At 35.5% G+C, this 23,005-nt stretch overlaps 1 protein-coding gene across 1 annotated transcript in view; it reads left to right on the forward strand.

Annotated features, from left to right (window-relative positions):
• Positions 1 to 13,039, forward strand: part of LOC127849332 (dipeptidyl peptidase 4-like) — a 145,341-nt gene extending 132,302 nt beyond the window's left edge. Inside the window, exons 13-25 of the mRNA XM_052382063.1 lie at positions 265 to 384; positions 2,312 to 2,403; positions 4,541 to 4,591; positions 5,321 to 5,499; positions 5,900 to 6,004; positions 6,691 to 6,766; positions 6,965 to 7,159; positions 7,655 to 7,706; positions 8,611 to 8,710; positions 9,306 to 9,370; positions 10,670 to 10,742; positions 11,230 to 11,303; positions 12,125 to 13,039. Coding sequence (XP_052238023.1) covers positions 265 to 384; positions 2,312 to 2,403; positions 4,541 to 4,591; positions 5,321 to 5,499; positions 5,900 to 6,004; positions 6,691 to 6,766; positions 6,965 to 7,159; positions 7,655 to 7,706; positions 8,611 to 8,710; positions 9,306 to 9,370; positions 10,670 to 10,742; positions 11,230 to 11,303; positions 12,125 to 12,298 — 1,356 coding nt within the window. The 3' untranslated portion in view covers positions 12,299 to 13,039. The remainder of the gene's footprint in view (positions 1 to 264; positions 385 to 2,311; positions 2,404 to 4,540; positions 4,592 to 5,320; positions 5,500 to 5,899; positions 6,005 to 6,690; positions 6,767 to 6,964; positions 7,160 to 7,654; positions 7,707 to 8,610; positions 8,711 to 9,305; positions 9,371 to 10,669; positions 10,743 to 11,229; positions 11,304 to 12,124) is intronic.
• Positions 13,040 to 23,005: the final 9,966 nt, after the last annotated feature.

Below are 23,005 nucleotides of genomic sequence, written 5' to 3' on the forward strand. Positions count from 1 at the left end.
GCAAACAACTATTAACAGCAAAAGACAATAATTTGGCAATTATTTTAGCTCCTTGCTATTTGCTCATGTTAATCAGCAACGACACTAAACATCTAAATTGAATTTTTGCTTAGAAGATACTTTCTTTAAAGGAAGGAATAAATGCCGAAAATATCGTTCCTGATTAGCCTGTGTAGACTGCATACGCTTATTTGAAACGACACTTAAAGCACCTGCATTAAGCTCTGTTTACCCATGGCGAGCCTCATTTTTATTTTTAAACAGTTTCGCCCCGTGGTGTTCAAGCCGGATGGTAGCAAGTACTTCCTGCTCTTGCCGCAAACCGACGGCACCGCCGGCAGCTTTCAGCACATCGCCATGGTTGACTCCGACAGCGACATTATGGTGTTATATTCTTAGCTTTATTAAATATAGCCACATTGAAACTCCGGGGAAACTACCAGTATATGAATTATTGTAACAGTTTATTCAATTTTTAAAGCAAGAGGCAAACTGCATAAACATACAAGACGCTTTATACACCACAATTAAACAGATAACAAATTATTTATTTCAAAAATCAATTAATGTTGACATGGAATGGTATGTTTATTGCACAGAATTGGAAATATTAACCTTAATTAAAGAAAGTTATTAGATATGTGTCGAAACTTACCGAACCCTGTTGCTTGAAGAGAATCAAAAAATGAGCATCGTGTCGACGGGTACAGTTAATAGACTGTAAGATGTGTATGATCATTGAGATACTAGTTCCGGTGACCCTAACTGGATTTGCAAATACCATTTAAAATGGCCCGTTATTATTTAATTGTTTGCCCATACTTATTCAAACTAATAATTTCGTGGTCTTGAGTAAAATGTGACTTATATAAGCTTAATAAGAATCAAGCTTTGCCAATAAAATTTACGAAAAACTGACTTCATTTCATCAAAAAGGTAAATTCGTAAATTATATGAGAAATGAACGTCCCGGGGAAAGTCGCAAAGCACATATTAGTCTGTTAATAAAAGTTAAGAGGTATGTCTGACTTACAACCGGTAGCCAATGTTGTGGAGGATTTCTCTTCAATAAGACCATGCACTGAAAGTATTTATTAACGTCTAGTGGAGGGATAACGCAGCAAAATGTCGTGGACTATTGACAAAGATCAAAGCAATTCTTTGACAGCTTAACAGAAAAAAACAAAGTACGGTGTTTTTTGCATAAACCGGACACAACAGAGTATAATCAGACGTATTCACCAAGGACACTGTTAACTTTACTATAACCATAAAGCATAATGAAGCTGGGTGGTGAAAAGTGTGCAGCCAGTTTGGCACGCGAACACAGGACCTCCCGATTTCAAGGCGTGCGCTCTCCCAACTGAGCAAACCGTGCCGTCAAATATCTTTCCACCAATACAGCCGAAGGAACTGAATTTAAGCGGGATAGCTGGAAAGATGTTAAGCGGCACTAGCTCAGCTGTAGACTTGTATGCGGAACGTCCCTGGTTCGAGTCCCGGGCTGACTGCACACTATTTTAACCTCCCGGCTACAATAATAAGATCATAACCTTATATTGGCTTGTGTTATTACATGTAACCTATTATCAACATTTGCGACATATTTCTAAGAATGCGTACCTAATGAGTCGACTTGTGTCACTTTGTATACACAAAGTGAATGTATAACAGTGTTGCCAATGATAATAGCAATCATTTAAACAAGAACTTCGTTTGCGATAAACATTTTAATGGGCCGTGCTCTATGAAAAGGGGGTTTAATGAATGTGCGTTAAGTGTCGTCCCAGAGAAGCCTGTGCTGTCAGTACAGGCTGATCAGGGACGACACTTGTCACTTGTATGGTATATTTCGTGTAAAGAAAGGCATTTCTTAGCAAAAATCCATTTTAGGCGGAGAGTGTCGCCACTGATAAGCCTTGGCGGACTGCACAAGCTAGTCAGGAACAACACTTTACGCACATGCATTAAACCCCTTTTTCAGAGAGCAAAGCACAAACGTATTGAAGATTTATGTTTAACATTATCAGGTCTCAGATGCAGTTAAGTTTTAGATACTGTATTAATTATGAAAATAAAATACAGTGTAAATTAAAGTCTTTATCTATGTGTGACTGATCTTGTATCATGTATTATACAAAGCTTAAACTATGCTTATTATCGCCAGATTGTGGATATGTTTGCGATTGGTTAATATTATGTATTATGTGTTGAAAAACAAATGACACAGAGCTGGGAAAGTATACATTGTTTTCGAATACCGAGTTAAGCCCAGCCCTATCCATTGTCATGTCTATTGTTTCATTTTCAGGGAACATTAAGCGATGGTTTCAAAACATTTATAACAGCAGGACAGTGGGATGTATTTGACATTGTAGGATACGACGATAACCTCGAGCAAATGTAAGATATTGATATTATTTAAGCTTCGCTTGTCTAGCTGATGTTGTCCTGTATGTTCTTAAGATGTACATGAATCCCTAGTTGATTGATATACGATTATGGAAATTCAATAACAAAAACTAAATGAATATCTAGGTATGTATACGGTATTATAACATAAGCAAATATCGAACACGTGCTCTTTTCCCGATATTTGCTACGTTTCAAAAAATCAAATTATGGCTGTGTATTCTACCTTGATTTGAATTTCGCATTAGTTGGTATACTTTATTCCGGACTACATATACGATGTGTTCTTTGTCTTTGCTACAGATCGTATATCCGATATCTCAGTTAAGTATGTGATGCTTGCTCGGCATTTTCAATAGTTTAAATACCAAATGCTAGGAATTCGTCCGAACCACAGTATTGAATTTTCTACACTCAGTACCTATTTCGTAACCAACGTAATGGACCTGTTCATTTTACGGTAGTCTTTGTTCTGCTGTTTTTAATCTTTGAGACACTACACCACAAAACTACGCTTAGAGTATAATGCGTATAGAAACTAAATGTTGTCAAAATTATACAAAGCAGTCTAAATATGGTGTTAGACTTAAACCATACTATCTTTATATAAACTATACATATGTCTCATATAAACTATAGTCTGAAAATTGTTGATCACTTTAACATCACTGTTCATCGTCGCATTTCACGAGATTAATGTTTATCATATAAGCCATGTAATGAGAAAACTGGGTCTAATGCATGTGCGTTAAGTGCCGTCCCAGATTTGCAGGCGCAGTCTGCACAGGTTAATCAGGGACAACACTTTGCGCTGTTTTGGTATTTTTCATTAAAAGTGGTTCTCTTCTAGCGAAAATCCAATGCAAGCGGAAAGTGTTGTCACTGTTAACCCGTGTGGACTGCTACTACGAGACGACACTTTACTGTTGTCACTGTTAACCCGTGTGGACTGCTACTACGAGACGACACTTTACTGTTGTCACTGTTAACCCTTGTGGACTGCTACTACGAGACGACACTTTACTGTTGTCACTGTTAACCCGCGTGGACTGCTACTACGAGACGACACTTTACTGTTGTCACTGTTAACCCGTGTGGACTGCTACTACGAGACGACACTTTACTGTTGTCACTGTTAACCCGTGTGGACTGCTACTACGAGACGACACTTTACTGTTGTCACTGTTAACCCGTGTGGACTGCTACTACGAGACGACACTTTACTGTTGTCACTGTTAACCCGTGTGGACTGCTACTACGAGACGACACTTTACTGTTGTCACTGTTAACCCGTGTGGACTGCTACTACGAGACGACACTTTACTGTTGTCACTGTTAACCCGTGTGGACTGCTACTACGAGACGACACTTTACTGTTGTCACTGTTAACCCGTGTGGACTGCTACTACGAGACGACACTTTACTGTTGTCACTGTTAACCCGTGTGGACTGCATTTGCTACTACGAGACGACACTTTACGCAGTGTTGTCACTGTTAACCCGTGTGGACTGCATTTGCTACTACGAGACGACACTTTACGCAGTGTTGTCACTGTTAGCCCGTGTGGACTGCATTTGCTACTACGAGACGACACTTTACTGTTGTCACTGTTAACCCGTGTGGACTGCATTTGCTACTACGAGACGACACTTTACGCAGTGTTGTCACTGTTAACCCGTGTGGACTGCATTTGCTACTACGAGACGACACTTTACGCAGTGTTGTCACTGTTAACCCGTGTGGACTGCATTTGCTACTGCGAGACGACACTTTACTGTTGTCACTGTTAACCCGTGTGGACTGCATTTGCTACTACGAGACGACACTTTACGTGTTGTCACTGTTAACCCGTGTGGACTGCATTTGCTACTACGAGACGACACTTAGCGGAAAGTGTTGTCACTGTTAACCCGTGTGGACTGCATTTGCTACTACGAGACGACACTTAGCGGAAAGTGTTGTCACTGTTAACCCGTGTGGACTGCATTTGCTACTACGAGACGACACTTAGCGGAAAGTGTTGTCACTGTTAACCCGTGTGGACTGCATTTGCTACTACGAGACGACACTTTACGCATGTGCATTAAGCACAGTTTTCTCAGTATGAGGCTACATTTTTAATTGTAGATATTTTACTGCTACGAATATGGACGACCCTACGGAGAAGCATTTATATAGGTAAGTGTACACTGCATTTCATTTTCTTTTATATTTTTAATATTATTTGTATTTGTTTTGCTACAAAAATTGTAAAAAAAAAATAACTTGCATTAATAATTGTTCCGATACAAGCATTATTTAAATTGATTACCAATCGACTGTAGTGGTTATCGCATTTGGTTGCCTTCTGAGTTACCGCTGAATAAAAATTAGCATTGCGTTTGAAAAAACGGGGCTTAATGCATGTGCGTAAAGCGTCGTCTCAGATTAGACTGTACAGTCCACACAGGCTAATCCGGTACCACTTTCTACAAAGATTGCATTTTCGTTTAGAGGATACTTCCTTTAAATAAGCGATCCTATTGATTAAAGTGCATTTTGTTTAGAAGAGACCCTTTAAACAAACAAGCCTATGAATTGAGTGTGAGTGCGCATTGCACAAGCTAATCTAGAACGACATTTTATGTAAAAGCATTAAGCCTTGTTTTCACAAAATCGCGGCAAATGAAAATTTGGAACTTATTTTTAATTATATAATTGTACATTGTATAAAAGGTTTATACAAAAGTTGAACCATCTATTTGACTTTAAAGATACGTAACTATACTGGAGCGCAATACATAAGTTGTCATTCATAGTTATTCATACTATTCACACTAATATTAAGATGCGTTCGGCAGTAAACACTCTTTGATTTTTTTCAGATATATAAGAATTGTAATATATTTTAAATGCTTGTACTTGTAGAGCGACAGTTCAAAAAGACAGCCCTGACTTCAAATCGATTAAATGCTTGTCTTGTGACGTCTCGAAAGACTGCCTGTACGTCGACGCTACGTTTACGTCGTCTGGAAAATACTACATACTTGCTTGCAAAGGACCAGGGATTCCTATCTACTATCTTTACTCCACTGAAAATGGATTAGGTACGCCAGTTATGGATTACAATTGTTACCAAAAAGTTTAAATTTTATCTTAAAACACGCTTTTGGTTAAAGAATGAATGCCTGTTTATGCAAATGCCGAAACGGAAGTGTTTAACTTGTGTATGTCTGTTTCGTACATTGTGTCATTTGAAAATGGGTCTTATGCCATTTGTGGCCCTCTACACTTTATACCAGCCTGCGAATTCGAACTGGCTGGTAGGTAGCTACACTGTCCGCCAATGAAACCATGCAACCTTGCGTGATTTAATTGCTGGCAGCTTAGCTGACCACCAGACTACGCGATTGTTAAGGCTGGTCTGGAGCTACGCTGGTAGCATATGAAAAACGACACATTTTCACATGACATGGCTCATTTTTTATAAATGTCCTCTGATAACAGTGACAGTCCTCGAGGACAACGCGGACTTGCGGACCAAACTGGAAGACTATTCCTTGGCTGTGGAGGAGTTTCTTAAGCTTCCCATCGACATAGAGGAGACCGATCGTACGTATGATTCTCTGTTAAGTCGTGGCCTTCGTGACATCGCGATCGTATGCATTTGTATATGTAAAGTCGTGGCCTTGGTGATATCACGATCGTACGTATGATTCTCTGTAAAGTCGTGGCTTTCGTGACATCGCGATCGTATGCATTTGTATATGTAAAGTCGTGGCCATGGTGATATCACGATCGTACGTATGATTCACTGTAAAGTCCTAGTCTTGATGACATCGCGATCGTACGTATGATTCTCTGTTAAATCGTGGCCTAGGTAACATTGTTATCGTACGTATAATTCACTGTAATGTCGTGGTCTTAATGACATCGCGATCGTACGTATGATTCTCTGTAAAGTCATGGCCTTTGCGGCATCGCGATCGTAGGTTTTATTCTCTGTAAATTCGTGGTCTTGGTGACATCGCAATCTTAGGTTCGAATCTCCTTGAAGTCATTTAATTGATTACATTTTAAAACTTAGCTTAGTATGCTTATTAGTAACATTTGAAGCATGCGGTATCTCAAAATGTCGCACTATCCGCTAGTTAAAATTTAGGCGTTTTTTTATTGAAAGACATCAATCCAATATCTAATCTACTTAAAATAGTGTTTGGTGAAAGTAATCGTGTTTGTGTATGCATGAAATAAAGGGGCAGTGTTATAGCTCCATGTTGTTTTCAATTTGTTTGCAGACATGTGGGTCAAAGCTTTATTACCTCCAGTACTTAGGAAGGAAGAAATAACGACATACAACATCTTATTTAAAGTGTAAGTTGTTGTTTGCCTTAAGAATAAATCATTTGTTTGATTCACTGTTAGTACACTTGGTTTCATAACATCAGTTTGAATTCTTTAGAAGTGAGTGAATCGACGATTTCATTATTGCAAGAAGTAACTACAATCAATGTGTGTTTGTAAGAAATATGTGCGGTACACAGTATAAAAGTGTACTCAACTTTACTTCAGAAATGGTTCACCTGGAACGCAGCTCGTCACCAAGGAGTTTAATATCGGATGGGAGCAGTACCTGTGCAGTTGTCATAGCGTCATAATTGTGTTTGTCGATGGGCGTGGTTCTGGGGGGCGTGGTAACAGGTGGATGCATGCTGTGTATAAACAGCTAGGCCAACTGGAGGCGGATGATATCATTACCGCTGCTAAGTAGGTCGTTCATTAGTATCATTTATATTAAATAAAAAAATATTCTGAACAAAATTGATATTTACCTAGTTAATGAAATACGTCATATTTTAAGTAAACATTAGTGTTGATGACGTTGATTTTAACGTATTAATAAAGAAACTATTTCTACAGAAGAGTAAATTAGATTGGTTAGACTGGTGTAATTTAGTAGAAACCAAAAGTGTGGACATGTTCTGCTAACACCCTGCTTATTCATGTAAAGAACGTGTATCATATGTGCTTCATTTTAACATTAAATATATTTTACTGCACAAACTAACAAAGGCATTCACGCATTGTTAATGATATTCAAAAAGTATAATTTTATTAACTTGCTGTTTTAATCAATAAGCGCTTCGCCTATTTAATATCACTTGCAAACAAGATACTCTGTTTTGTGAATATTAAATCAACTGTAATAAGATAATGGTGTTATTTCAGCAAATACCATTTATTATTTATTTACATTTTCAGTCACTTTAACAACCTACATTATGTGAACGAAAATACCACTGTATGGGGCGCGGTAAGTATAGACTTGTCTTGAGGAAACCTTGAAAAATAAAACGATCCATGTCTGACTTTTATATTCTAATATTTGGAATTCGTGTTTGTAATAGATGCTATTGCCGACTTTATACAGACACTCATACAATATTTGTGTTTTGTAATTGACAAAACAAACAACCTTGCATCAACTTACATACACCGATGCATATTAAAAAAAAAAAAAAAAACAAGCTAAATTGCTTCGAAAAATACCATCTGCAGTCGGTCGAAATGTCTTAGATAATATAAACACAAGTATTTTCACAACATACACCACAAGTAACCAAAGCAAAAAAAATGTATATACTAGCATATCATTTATAATATGTCTGATATTATTACTGCTGTATTATATCACTTTTGTTCTTGCTCATGCACATATTTACAGTGTATGTTGTATATGGAGTAAACCAAAATATTGTCACGATAAGTAACTATTAACCGCGTCATGCGAAAATGGGCTTTATTTCATATCCTGACGAGCCTGCACAATCTCAATTAACCCATTTATGCCCAGTGGACTCTCCCATCTTTCTAAATTGGATCAATTTATTTCCAAAATTAGGGGTGTCAAGTTTATTTATTTCTATATTTAGAATATTTCATAAAGAAATTCATTTAAGCAAACAGCGCAGACCCAGATGAGACGCCGCATTATGCGGCGTCTCATCTGGGTCTACGCTGTTTGCAATGTCCCTTTTTCAGGACGCTAGGCATGAATGGGTTAAGTCAATCGAGTTTTCGTTTTCTCATTTTCGGACCGCAGGCCAGACCGGAGGTACGCGGGTTCCATATGGCATGAGATCCATTTTCGAATGACGCGCACCATTTGAACTACATGCAAACGTTGTATGTTTTAAATTGAAACTGGTTGTTTACAGTCCTACGGTGGGTTTCTGACGGCGTCCGTTATAGCGCGCGCATCGAATGCGTTCCGATGCGGTATGGCTGTTTCCCCGGTTACAGATTGGCGTTACTATGGTAAAACTCTCATTTAATAATTCATTACAATTGACTTGCTTAAATACGTTTAGTAAATATATGCCATTGTATTCAAGATCTACACATGTTTTGACATTCTAAGCCATGTAATGGAAACCAAAAGTGTTATAAAAGTGATTTAAGCCCCTCCTCAGGGGCGTTTTCTAGAAGTCCACTAAATGATCAAATAAATGGTTTTACACAGGAAACGGACTCGACGGTTTATCAATAAATATTGAGCTTTCCATACAAATGAGTAGATCAATTAGATACAAATAAAAAATGAAGACATGCGCTGATACAAGTGTTCCCAATGGTATATTATGTACAATATAAATAGAATATCCGCTCATCAGACATGCGCTCTCGTTACTCGCTAATTCAATCAACAATCAATCACGGACTGTTCTGAACATAAGTGTTTACACTATTTATGATGACTGGTATAACAAAGCAGTAAAAATACATTGTATATCATATGCACTGACCGCATGAACTGTCATGAATTACATTTATGAGTAGAGTTTATAATGCTTTGTTACCTATTCGTTATATTGCGAATAATACACCATTTAATTGAACTGATTGTTTTTAGATTCCGTTTTCACTGAGCGTTACATGGGTCTGCCTACAGCCAACGATAATTTAGGAGGTTATAACGTAAGTGTTTCATTTTTCTAAATCGGTTTCTAGATTTACGACATATTTTCGCTTTTGCATTAAAAACGTGTAAAATGATGTACGATGTAAATATTGTTTTATACACATACTAGATTGGTATGTGCTATGTGAATAAATCTGACTAAAATGTGTATAGGCAGTGTTCACATGAATGGCAAAAATGTACATTTTTGAGACGTCATGCTGTTTCTGAAAGACGTTTAGGAAAGTTAACATATGTGTTATTGTTAGTAGTGTTTGTATCCTTGATAAACGTCGAATGAAAAACATAAACGAGATACTGTTATGGTATAAGATATCAGAATAAGTCTGGATGCTACTAAATACGTATGCTTAAGTTATGGCATTCGCCTTAAAAACTCAGATAACAGGAACAAAATGAAACCCGGACGTCTTGCCTATTCCGGATATTATACAGTACAAAGGAAATAACTCATTTCAAATAGTATAGTGTTTCAAAAAATAAGTTTGTGTCAATTCAGTTTTTGAACCGAATGCTTGTTTGCTGATTAGCATTTGTTTTATATTTAACGAGAATACTTTTTGTCAAATTCACGTTGACATTCGTAAGTAAAGAATTTAGAATGTATAGCGAAAGCATTTTACAAAGTCATTTACATTCATATTTTGTGATCAACGGAAATTATTGAATGTAAGAACCGCTATGAACCTACAAGCTGTAAACAATTAAAAAAACTTATATCCCGAGTCATACAGAAATGGGTCTTTTGCAATATGCGGCAAGTGTGAGCTGTGCTATATAACCTTATACAAGGTTAAATTGTTTAATTAGTTTACAGGATAGACCCTGACCAGACTAAGTGAGATGTCCTCTATAACCTTACACAAGGTTCAATTGTTTAATTAGTGGACTGGGTAGACCCTGGCCAGACTGAGTGAGGAGCTGTCCTATATAACCTTACATAAGGTTCACTTGTTTAATTAGTTGACTGGTTAGACCCTGACCAGCCTGAGTGAGCTGTTCTCTATAAACTTACACAAGTTCAATTATTTAATTAGTTGACTTGGTAGACCCTGACCAGACTGAGTGAGATGTCCTCTATAACCTTACACATGGTTCAATTGTTTCATCAGTGGACTGGGTAAACCCTGACCAGACTGGGAGGAGCTTTACTAACTGCAAATAAATGAACCCACTTTTATAAAGCGGGTCTTTTTATACGGCATGTAGGAGTTGTTAAGGACACTGTCCGTGTATGTGTGTGCACTGTCATCACTATAGAAAACTGGAAATTTCCAAACTTGTATTTTTTGCAGGCGGCGAACATATCAAAATATGCACCAAACTTCAAGTCCGCTAGATTTATGATTATACATGGAACCGGTGATGGTAAGATATAATGATCAATTTCTATAACATACAATTATCGTTATATAAGTGTGCATTTTGACAATACATGTATACACACTGTTGTGTCAATGTTTATGTTGCGGGTGTTTCGAATATGCAGACCTGTTGATAAAACATATTGTTCTTCTCAAAGAAGGTGTAATTATTTACTTAACACAAATTCCTAACACAATAGTTCTGACTTGAAAAAATAGTTATACTAGAGACGTATTTATATAGTAAAGAATACATATTAAAATTAAAATCCTGTAGTGGCGTGAGATATATATTAAGTTTCAACGTCAATTGCAACAGTTTGAGTTAACCTAATATCATTTTTGCTTGATCTGCTATACGTTCTTTTTAAGTTTATGTTAAGTTATAGTTCATAGATTGGAACCAAAATCTTAGATCCGATAATTTCAAGGAATTTACCATCGCCAAATGTCCTTTATTTAAAATGTACTTTTCTATATTGTTGTTTCAGATAACGTACATTTCCAGAATTCTGCTCAATTTATAAAAGCATTAGTAGAAGAAGATGTTTACTTCCGCCATCAGGTATGTGAGACGTAATAATTCAAAACACATAGCATTGGAACTACATATGGATTCGATTTCATTAACTATTGCATACAATACATGGTTAACGCGTCATACAGGCACGCTGCTCAAATCTACGGCGGCGAATTACTTAAATTCGTGTTCTTGTTGTTCAGAGATATCGTCAAATCCCCCTATACTTACTATTGAACGCTCCACTTGGGAGTTATTAGTTTAACCCTATTTATTTTAGCTCGATTGCAAAATAAGCCTAAGTACTTGGTGTCTATTGGGGTACTCTACAGAATACTACCACAGTGGGATCAAACTCGTGACCTGCTGATCGCCAGGCAGACACCATATCCATTACACCACTGAGACCTCAAATTGGACTTTTTGTATTTAATTAATCATGCATATGTGCAATGTTGTTTCGTTTTTTTGCCATGTAAGGGTTATGCGATTTTTCATTTACCTTGGTGACAAGGGGTTGGTTACAAAGGGAATATATTTCTTGAGTCATATATTATCTCGATGTGCAATATTCAAAACAAGTTAATGTACATGTATGTAGGGTTTTCATTAAAAAAGATATTTATCGTTTGTTATGATGTAAACAACAAATTAAAAATGCTGAACGTGTAGCAAAATGAAACATTAGCTGAATCAGATGGCTAATGTACTTTATCACAACGGCCAATCGGCGTTTAGTCTGACATAGCACAATTCTAGACAAAGTGAATATTGTAAAATCATTAAAATATAAAGCCCATCACATTTAGCGCAACTTGTTCATATTTATTGTGAGTCATACTTTAATTATCTTTGTAACATTGCAGATATACCCCGACGAGAACCATTTTCTTAACGGGAAAAGCACTAAAATTCATCTGTATAACACCATGGAGGACTTCATACTGCATTGTTACGGCAAACCGAAGAGCATCATTGAGTTCATTAGTGAGCCGTCTGAGAAAGACGTGGATCCACCGGAAGAAGAGGAAACAGAATAAAGGCATTCATACGAGGAATACAAAAACACGATGTGATGATTTTACATCAGTTTTCGTTGAATTGACTTGAATGGAAAATGGACTTCTTGCCATGCACAGATGTAGTTAACAGTGACTTAGATGAAGCATACCCGAAACTGTTAAGCATGTCACGCTTTTTTTTAAATAAAAATCGATTTGGCCAATAAGTGATGTTGGTTACAACTTTATGACATAATCTTTAACAATTCATATACACTTGGAACTGACAAATTGTTCTTTTGGGAAAAGCTTCGCCAAAAGTAAGGAAAACAGCCGATGACGAGTTGCTCCAGATATCTAGAAATATGCGTATTTAAACGAGGAAAGTGTTGAGTGTTATTACACTGAATGCATCAACAATGCATAATGTGGAAATATGAAGCAAACACATTTGATTTGAGATTACGTGAACTATGAGCTTCAAAGGAGTGAAGTCACTTACGCTTATTACAAAATTGCAAAAAAAGTGTGATATTTACAAAAATGCAAATAAAACATGAGTTCCAACGGATATAGTGAGTATTTGGCTAGCTTTCTTGAACTCAAATAATAATCAAATGATAGCATTTAGTAAGAACCAAACATGAATTAAACTGCAAGGATTAAAGTCGAATATTGGACTATTAGGTTGGATTGATCTCTTTTTTGCCTTCTGAAGTCATTGTACAGATATAGTTAACTCAAAGTGTTTTCTATGATAAATAGATTTGCAAAGCAAACAAACACATGTAACCTGTACAATAAGTTTCTTAACCCGTTGCATGCTGGGAAATTTGTCGTCTGCTAAAATGTCGTCTGCAGAATTTCTAAAATTAGCATTTTCTTCGATTTTTTTCAAAGAATACTATCAAAATAGCAAACAGTTTGGATCCTGATGAGACGCCACGTTCTGTGGCGTCTCATCTGGATCCAAACTGTTTGCAAAGGCCTTTAAAATTCAGCTCCAGCGCTTTAAGGGTTAACATCTAGTTATGTTATTCAATCAAAACGTTTTACACAAACAGCTGGTTATTGATTTTTAAAGTTAAAGTGTAACTTATATGTGTATGAAAAGTTGGTGGCGTTATATGCAAGAAAGCGTCTAATATAACTTACATTTAAACATGTTGTAAATATGTTCCGATTCGTAAAAAGTATTCACTTATGATGTACATCGAAAACCATAAACCTGCCAAAGCTATAACGAGTGAAATATTCCATTTAAAATGCTGATATTTTGTTATTATAATAAAATTCTTATTGACTTATACATAACGTTATGTTGTTTACAGAATATGTTAGGACTGAAATTATTCCATTTTGTTTTTTACAATTACTATTAACAATATTTTTGCAATCGTATGTGTTTGTGTTAATTTATTTATACTACTGCTATTATATAAGTGTTATTATTATAATGGTTTCTCTTCTTCTTCTTCGTCTTCTTCTCAGTCTTCTTCTCTTATTCTTCTTCTTCCTCTTCGTCCTATTCTACTTCTTCTACTCCTTCTTCTTCTTCTTATTATTATTATTATTATGATAATAATTAGTTGTATTGTTTTTGTTTATAATAATAATAATATTATTATTAGAAGTAGTATTATTATTTCTAATATTATTATCATTTTTTTAATTATTTGTAGATACCTACGATTGTCAATTGTTATGCAATAGTAAGGCCATAGACAATTGTTTCTGACTTGTATATGAAGTACAATTCATTATCTCTGAAGACGCGTTTTAATGATCCCAGACAAGAATGAGCATGTATGAATAGGTTTAATACAATTAATTCATTCGGCAATTCCAAATCGGATGCTTGTAAGGCCATAACTGTATATACATTTTGTATATGTTTTAACTCAAACAAATAGTGAATATTAAGTAATATCCCTTCTTATTTAAACGAATAACCTTTACGTGCGAATGTTTTATGCGGTAAAGTGACAATGCATTTAAGATAGACGTTAACTCTTATTCAAACCGAATAACAATAAACTTCACAAGATGATTTTTTCCTTAATAAAATCTCGTAAAAACAAAATTGTGTTTAAAAAAATCACAAAAATGCATCTGTATAACACCATGGAGGACTTCATACTGCCTTGTTACGGCAAACCGAAGAGCATCATTGAGTTCATTAGTGAGCCGTCTGAGAAAGACGTAGATTCCCCGGAAGAAGAGAAAGTGGAATGAACACATGGGTCTCATTCTGAGAAAACTGGGCTTATTGCATCTGCAAATGTGTCATCCCAGCACAGGCTAATCAGGGGCGACTAATTCCGCTTTAATGGAATTTTGTGATTTAAGGAAGTCTTAACGAATCGTCATCATCATCATCACCACCATCAACATCATCATCATCATCAGCATCATCATCGTCATCATCATCATCATCATCAACATCAACATCATTATTATTATTGTTATAATTGTAATATTAGATAATAAAAATATAATTATAATAATAATGATACAATTATTATCATTAATATGATTATTATTATTATTATTACTTTTATAATTAGTAGTAAAAGTAGTAGTAGTAGAAGTTGTAGTAGTGGTAGTAGTAGTAGTAGTAGTAGTAGTAGAAGTAGTAGTAGTAGTAGTAGTAGTAGTAGTAGTAGTAGTAGTAGTAGTAGTAGTAGTAGTAGAAGTAGTAGTAGTAGTAGTAGTAGTAGTAGTAGTAGTATTAGTAGTAGAAGTAGTAGTAGTAGTAGTAGTAGTAGTAGTAGTAGTAGTAGTAGTAGTAGTAATAATAGTTGTTGTTGTTGTTGTTGTTGTTGTAGTATTAGTAGTAGTAGTAATAGTAGTAGTAGTTGTAGTAGTTCATTTAATGTTATTAGTACTATAAGTATTAATTATTATTTTAATACTGTGTATATACCATGTATATACCTGATGATTATTATAAACGATTATGAATTGGTATGCTATTGTTAAGACATTGTTATTTTTCCTTGTAATTTAAGAAAAATTCAAATGTTTGAAGACGTGGTTTGTTTTGTTTCAATGGAGCCCAACCACACATGTGCACAGTATTCACTCACCCGATGGATTTAGTCATACTAAACGCGTGTGTTTGTCAGTAAATAGCGGTATATGAAATGTGTATGTATTTTTTCTTCAGAGAATTTGTAGAACCTTAACTATTCTCCCTTCTTCGTTTATCCCCGACGAAAGGAAGAGAGATATTATTGTGGTGTTGTCCGTCTCCCCGTCTGTTTGTCCCTCTGTCAGTCCGGTATTTCGTTTCCGAAGTTTTGTTCCTAAACGCTTTCACATTTTAGGTGTGTGAATCCTCATACATGTCTTACAGATCAAGTTCGAGTTTCTTTACGGCCCATTGATGTTTGACAAAGCTACGGGTCGTGTGCGTATCGGTTTATTTATGGGTTATTAATTTAGTTGCGTTGTAACATCACATAATTCAAGAGATACTATACTGCATGTATTGCTTATAGTATTTTCGTAAAAAACACGTTTATTCTGAAAACTGTTTGTGTCCGCGTTTAACCTTAATGTGTGTGTGCTTATGAATCCCAAAAATAGCACGCATATATTTAATAAACTTCCCGATTCGCTCTCCATGTATTTATATTTTTCGATGATTTTGTTACAAGCGAAAAACGTTCAAAGCATTTAAACAGGCGGTCAACCAGATTGCTAAATATCAAGAAAAAAAAGAAAACCTATAAAATACCGTCATTAAATGCTTTATATTGATTAATTTAAACATTGGATCTATAAATCTCAAGTAAAAAATCAATAATAAAATTTAAAAAAAATGTAACCCTCAACAGGGCTTGAACCACTTACCCCTGGAGTCCTGGAGTAAAAAGTAAATAGTCTCCCACTTAAACCACTCGGTCATGCATTGCAATACAATGAGTATGGTAATTTTATACTTTATATAACGAATCCTCGTAGTGTCACAAAATATAACGACAACAACAGAACTCTCCAAATTACCTTGTAGACATACTCAGTAAAATTTTATTAACGAATATGCTGAAAATATGAAAACTGAACAACATTTTTCAAGTAATGTAATATACCAGTCGTGATATTTTAATCAATATAAACTAATAATTGTAAAAATAAATACGGTATTTTAGAACTTTTCTTCGCGATATATAGCAATCTGGTTGACCGCCCCTTTAAATTCAGTGAATATGAAGGTATAAAAAGGGAGACAATTGATTATATGTCAAGATACCGTGAAGACGTTTTTGTCTTTTGACATCCCCTTACACGTTTTCTACGATTTAGCATTTGTGCTTATGGTAATGTAAAAGTCGTTATCTTAATGCATGTATATAACATCGGTATCTAATTATGTTTACGTTGTTAAACAATATTATTAAATACAAATATTGAAATATATAGACATTGGATAGCATAAAACACAACGAAGATCTGCAGTTGCAGGTGAACAACAACCGCTATTTATTGACGAATTACGTGTAATTTAAACGCGATATTCGCTAATCTTACATAAAAAAAAGAAAATGGCATAAATGGTTGAAAATAACATCAAATGATCGTTGATAAGACCTGAAAAGTACGAGAGAGCACCTTGTATGTGCTATCATAAATTGAGGTTACTTTTACGGACGATAACAAACGTTCCATATTCAGATTTTATGTTTACGATCGCTGAAAGAAAACCCTTCGTGACACATATAAACGGTAAAATTGAATTTATACAGCCGTTATGTACAAATAAATGAATATGTTAGACTGCCTTTTTCTGCTAGACAAAGCTCTGCTACCTTTACGAAAAACTGAAGGCATACTAATGTTGAACCATGTTTATAACCGGTCACGACATGTGTGTACGTTCAGCTAGGCCCATTCTATAAATAGTTGGTGACATCACTACGTTATTGTCACCTCAATACTAAGACGCATCACATTGCCCTGGTTTGGGGAATTATGCTTCCGCTAAAGTAGTTCTGCGTATGAATGAAAATGTTTATAATGAAAGAAAAATCGTTTTTATTGTGTGTTTAAAACGGAATGTTGTTTAGAGAAATGTTATTAAGTTATGTTTAACTGTGATTTTGAATCATATTAAGACTGATAGCGATTATCAGAAGTATGTTTACCTGACATTCTTTCGCTTTCGCTTTTCACTCGAAAAAGAAGTGCTACCCACAATTTCTTTCGCGTTAGTACACAGGTCAATAAGACCGGTGTGTACACAATGCAGCTAAGCCAGCAATATCAAGGCTACACGTCACTAAAAGGTCAATTACGATCTTCAATAAGATGGCAGAGATATTTCTGAAACACTAGAAAGCCGTGCACTACCTATCTTATTGAATATGCTAATAGCGCTATTGCACTTTTGTGTATAACAAACTTTGAATAAAATCGTTGATGAAAACATAAACATCAAATAACTTGAACTTGTTTGATAGGCATTAAATCACATTTTCCGATAGACCGCCTTTTTTATAAAAAAAATCTCATATCACAAACACATAGGTGTTGATATATTTCGTGTACAACCCCATGGCCTGTACGACAAATACTATAGCACGCATTTTAAATTACATAATCCTTAAAACAAACCTTCTATATTGCAAACATCTACACACATTTCATTTTGGTATAACGGAAGGAGATGCGGGGAAGTCCTCGGATACATTCATGTCCAAATGCCTGTATCCTGCGTTCTGTGTCAGCCTGAAGCGTCCATGTCTTGCAGCCGAAAACAGTGGGAAAACTGATGGAACTGGTTTTTTATAACCTGGCCATCGCGGCGGTCATCATGGGAATTCTTATTCGGACCTCAGCGGTACGGATGCCATCCTTAGACAGGGTTGCGCCCACATACTTGAAGCTGGTCACTTCATCTAGCTTATCGCTTCTAGCTTCATGGTGATGTCTGCATTAGTGTTGGTCATGATGTCCACCATGATTTTTGACTTCTCCGTGCTGACCTCAATTTAACAGAGATATTGAAGTTCACTGCGGGTGACACCCATGAGGTCATTACTCAGTGCAATATCAACATATTTAGTATTTCACGCTAAATATCCTTAAGCACATGGGTGGGTATATATGTATGGATATTGTGATTATATATATTTTGCAAAACCAAAATGGTAGCGCTTGTATCCATGGATACAGTGTAGCTGAAAGTTGACTCAGTTGAACTTCGACACGGCATTCGCGAAGGTTTCTTTAAAACAGTACAGGTGCGAATGCATCTGATTGAACTGATGTATTGTCACTCTACATCTGTTAGCGAGTACTCGTCCATAAAAAGGGCAATTTGCACTTGTGACTGCACTTCAACCGTACATGAGACGGCTGCTAGGCGAGCAATAGTTGATTGAGTACGCAACACTGTATATTACCTAATCACATAATTTTGAAATTTTGAAAATGTTTCGTGGAAGGTTACAATGTTGTTCACGACAAAGTATTCGTGTGTTATATGGCCACCATAAATACAAAAACAAGGCTATACTCGTTGGTTAAACTTGCTTTACGGATGTCATTCATAATTTATTGGACTCTTCGCCATGAAAATATGCATCTGCTGATGAATCTGCATTATAGTAATGAATAGTTTAAAATCATTCTAACGTACACATAACGGAACAATGTAATGACGTTTTGATTTAAACCAATAGTTGTTATTCTGCAAGTTTCTTAATTGTTATTTATTGGCCAGCAGATTTCATTACTTTTAAGTAAAACTTAATTGCATTACAACACTAGAACACTTCACCGAATACGTTACACAAATTGTTATCAAATTTTTAGGCAATTATACATATTCGGGACCAAAGCCTTCTTGAGTTACCATGCGAGCAAGTTGGTAATTATATGATATATAAATTGAAAGACAACATGTCAATACTATTCCATAACATTTTATAAAAAATATAATGAATTATACCAGTTTCAATTAACACTTTGCACATCCCGTATGTAAATGACTTCTCCCATTGACTATGAAATACTGCAATATAATAGTTTTCGAATAAACTGAAACTAACGTATGATGTATTCGAATAAACGGAAAATAACGTATGATGTATGATCCCACAAGCATGATTCGTCCTGGACACTGTAGTTACCACTGAAATAACTGATATTACAATGAGGCCTTACCCAATTGTGGTGTCACACATATTGGTATAAGTGGTATTCGCCCTTGATACAATGCGATCATTTGCAAATGGCGCCAATGCAACCCTGTTCACACTCGCTTTTCTAAGCGTTTTGGTGCAAGTGACCATGGGGACAGACTTGTTGATCACATTTATACCATCCCAACCAGCAATGTGTTTGTTTTGCCATGGAGCGTACCATGGAAACAGTGATTTGACGCATTTTGTGCTGTTTTGGCCTGATTGACATTTTCAGTAATTTTAGTTTCAATCAAAAGTCCCGTGATTGCATTTCGCATTTTGTACCCGTCCATCCAGAAATAAATTTGCAGTACTTCGCATGGACTTGATAATGACCCCCCACAGGGAGTCGTTACATCGGGTACCGAACCAGCCATCTTGGCATACGCAATAGTCGGTTTGTGAATGGTATGTTTCGTGGACGCATTAGTGTTCGTTGCAGTAAGGACCTGTTCACCCTGCGTTACACTAGCAAGTAATGGTTGCACCGTTGAAATGTTCATGACCACAATCTTAAATAAGCACATATACGGTATGGTCCGATTTCGGAATCGTCAAATACTAGTAGTGTCGATGTTATGACAACCGTGATAAAACGAATAAACGAACGAGGGAATACATTGGCTTAACATCTTTTGCAAGTACTTTAAAGGACACACAATAAATAATTATTACTGAATACCACTAGTTTTTTTAATCCGATGTGCTCAAATGTCTTAATGTTTGGTCTGGCCGCCGTCAAGGTAACAGAAAACAGAGCACACATTTAAACTAAGCAGCGAGAGATGATCCTATTCGGAACACGACTAATGCATACACTTGACTTGTAAAACAAGAACTTTTTTTTTTTAAATATCTCTTAACATTTTGCCATGATGCCTTTTACTTCATAAGATATTGCATTATTATATGACGTACATAAAAAATACACAGCTCTTTATTATAGAATTAATTATATGAGTTTTTAAATGATTGTGTTTTATTTTAGATTTATTAAAACTATCAATATTGAGATGTTTTTCATTACATTAATATACACTTACAAATGAAATGTTCACTTAGATATTGTATGTCTTACCAACATCAACATTTCATATTTATGTCGTGTACAGTTTTTAACTGACAGCCCGTTAGGCATCTGAACATGTATATAATACTGTTGCCAATAAACACGGCCATCTACCATCGTTCAGTACGCGTTTATATACAGACAAACAATATTTTTTTGTTTCATGTTACATTACATTATTACGCTTTCGTATTCGATTCTGATTCTGATGTGTTGCAATATATGTGTGATTGCTTGCCGTTTTCAAGCCTTATTAAAGCCACACCGTTATGTGGCCAGATAAGTGATGAACACAATTCCGAATGGGTAAACAATTATTGTATTATTTAGTTTACATGCACTTGCCACGGATCACTGTAAAGACGTGTAAAATCTCGTAGTTCAGTATATAGGCAGTTACTGACACGATCAATCGATCAAACATTTACTGGCACTTTTAATAATATAATACATTTACCCATAAAGAATTGCTACCTCCTTCAACATTAATTAGCTTAGTAAGCGTTAGACGCGATTGAAAACATTTTCTGGATTCACTATGTGGTGTATGAAAGTCCGTCAGTATAGTATTTTTATCACATGCTATACCCTGTTTCCCATGTAATATAACCATTACATATTTTTTTAATTACACATGTGTGATACAACACTTTATGCGTTTTCATTGGCTTAGTTTTCGTTTATTGACCAATCGCATTTTGTTATTTTGCTGAAATGACGTTGCAACGTCAAATGACGTCACGAAATGTAAACAACATTCGGGATTTATCATTATGTTTGCGTAAATATTTATTTAATTTGGTCATTTAAAAGCATGTGATAAAAAGATCTGACACTCGTTGTCATATCATTGGCGTCGCTCTGGAGAGCGGCGACTAGTATGTAATGCATTTTTGTTTCGCTAATGGGAGGAGAAGTTATTTTACGGATCAATGTATATATTTTTGTTTTAAGAATAACTTGCATAGTGGTGAATTTTGTGTAAATTAGTGTAAACAAGTACTGCATTTGAGCCTATTACATTTATTACAACATTTATTGCCAATAATGCAAAGCTAATCGTTTTAATTAATAACTGATCCACAACTGATCACAGGGAAAAGATCACAGGGACTTGGCAAATATGCGAAACTTTCTGGTTTTGTATAAAAACAAAACATAATTAAAATATATTTTTTTTTGTGGTTTTCCTAATTTGCTTATTTAGTGAAGAATCAATGAAGTACGATATTTGACGACCTATCGCGCAAGCAAGTTTATTGAAAGGCGTAGTGGTATGAAAACGTACAATGTATTTGTTTATTAATAGACATATACTAACGATCGCTATACACAACTTCACCAAATAGCAGTACATAAATGATGTCAGCCGGAATAGCTCAGTTAGAAGAGCGTTAGACTGAAGTTGGTAACGCAACAATCGTCTAAAGGCCCCCGGTTCAATCCCGGGTTCCGGCACGAACGGAACAGTTCGGCGGCTGACAATGTTTTTCAGTCAGGTTAATAAATATAATAAAGCTTTATTTTATGTAGACATTTTAAAATCCATTTTACTACAATTGGACATTTTTATTAAAGTTAATGGATACCGCGTGGTGACAACGTTAATTAAAATTTCTTACATCACTTAATTATCTTATAAAAAATACACGTGTTTTTATATTAACAAATAAAAGCAAACAACATATCTATTTTCCATGTATTTTTATGGTTGTCTATCATAGGCCCTAAGTACTATCCCTACCACATATAGAGCGCGAAGCGCGACACGTATTATTGATTGTAACAATGAGCTGTGATAAAGGAAGCAGCCGCTTATCAAGGAGGAGCTGTGTCCCAGCAACCCGTTTCCCTAGAGTCAAGCACTCCTCGGTTTTTTTTTAAGATCCACATATAGAGCGCGAAGCGCGACATGTATTACTATTCAGGTGTTATGGGCCCTTTAGCATTATCCGACCATTACGTCCATAGTTATCTTCCTTAGAATTTGAGAAATTTTGAAATCGTTGTTCGAAGTCCAAAATTTTCATCCGATTGTTCCCAAACTTGCACAGGTTTTTTTAATCAATGAGGACCCAACCCAAATTCTCTATATGAGCAATATCGTACCATAAGTCCAGAATATGTCTCTTTGAATTAAAAAATAAAAGTGAAAAACTGCTTGCTTAGGTGATTATGTCAACATTTTTCATCAGATTCTTTCCGAACTTACAGTGTCTTCATATCAATGAGCATTATTACCTCGCTAAAAGTGAGAAACATCGGGAAAATAAGTCCAGATTTTTTTTCTATTAAATTTGACAAAAGAAACAATTTCCAATTGTTTAAATGATTTCACAACTTTCGTCTTAATCTTTCCAAACTTGATAAGTGTTTTTATATCAGTATTACTCGAACCCTATTGAAAATGATGAATATCGGAGCAATAAATCTATTATGATATTTTACTGAATTTCAAAGTTTTGTGAAATGCAGCTTCTTTAT

This window comes from Dreissena polymorpha, chromosome 10 (assembly GCF_020536995.1).
Source record: "Dreissena polymorpha isolate Duluth1 chromosome 10, UMN_Dpol_1.0, whole genome shotgun sequence".
NCBI lineage: Eukaryota > Metazoa > Mollusca > Bivalvia > Myida > Dreissenidae > Dreissena > Dreissena polymorpha.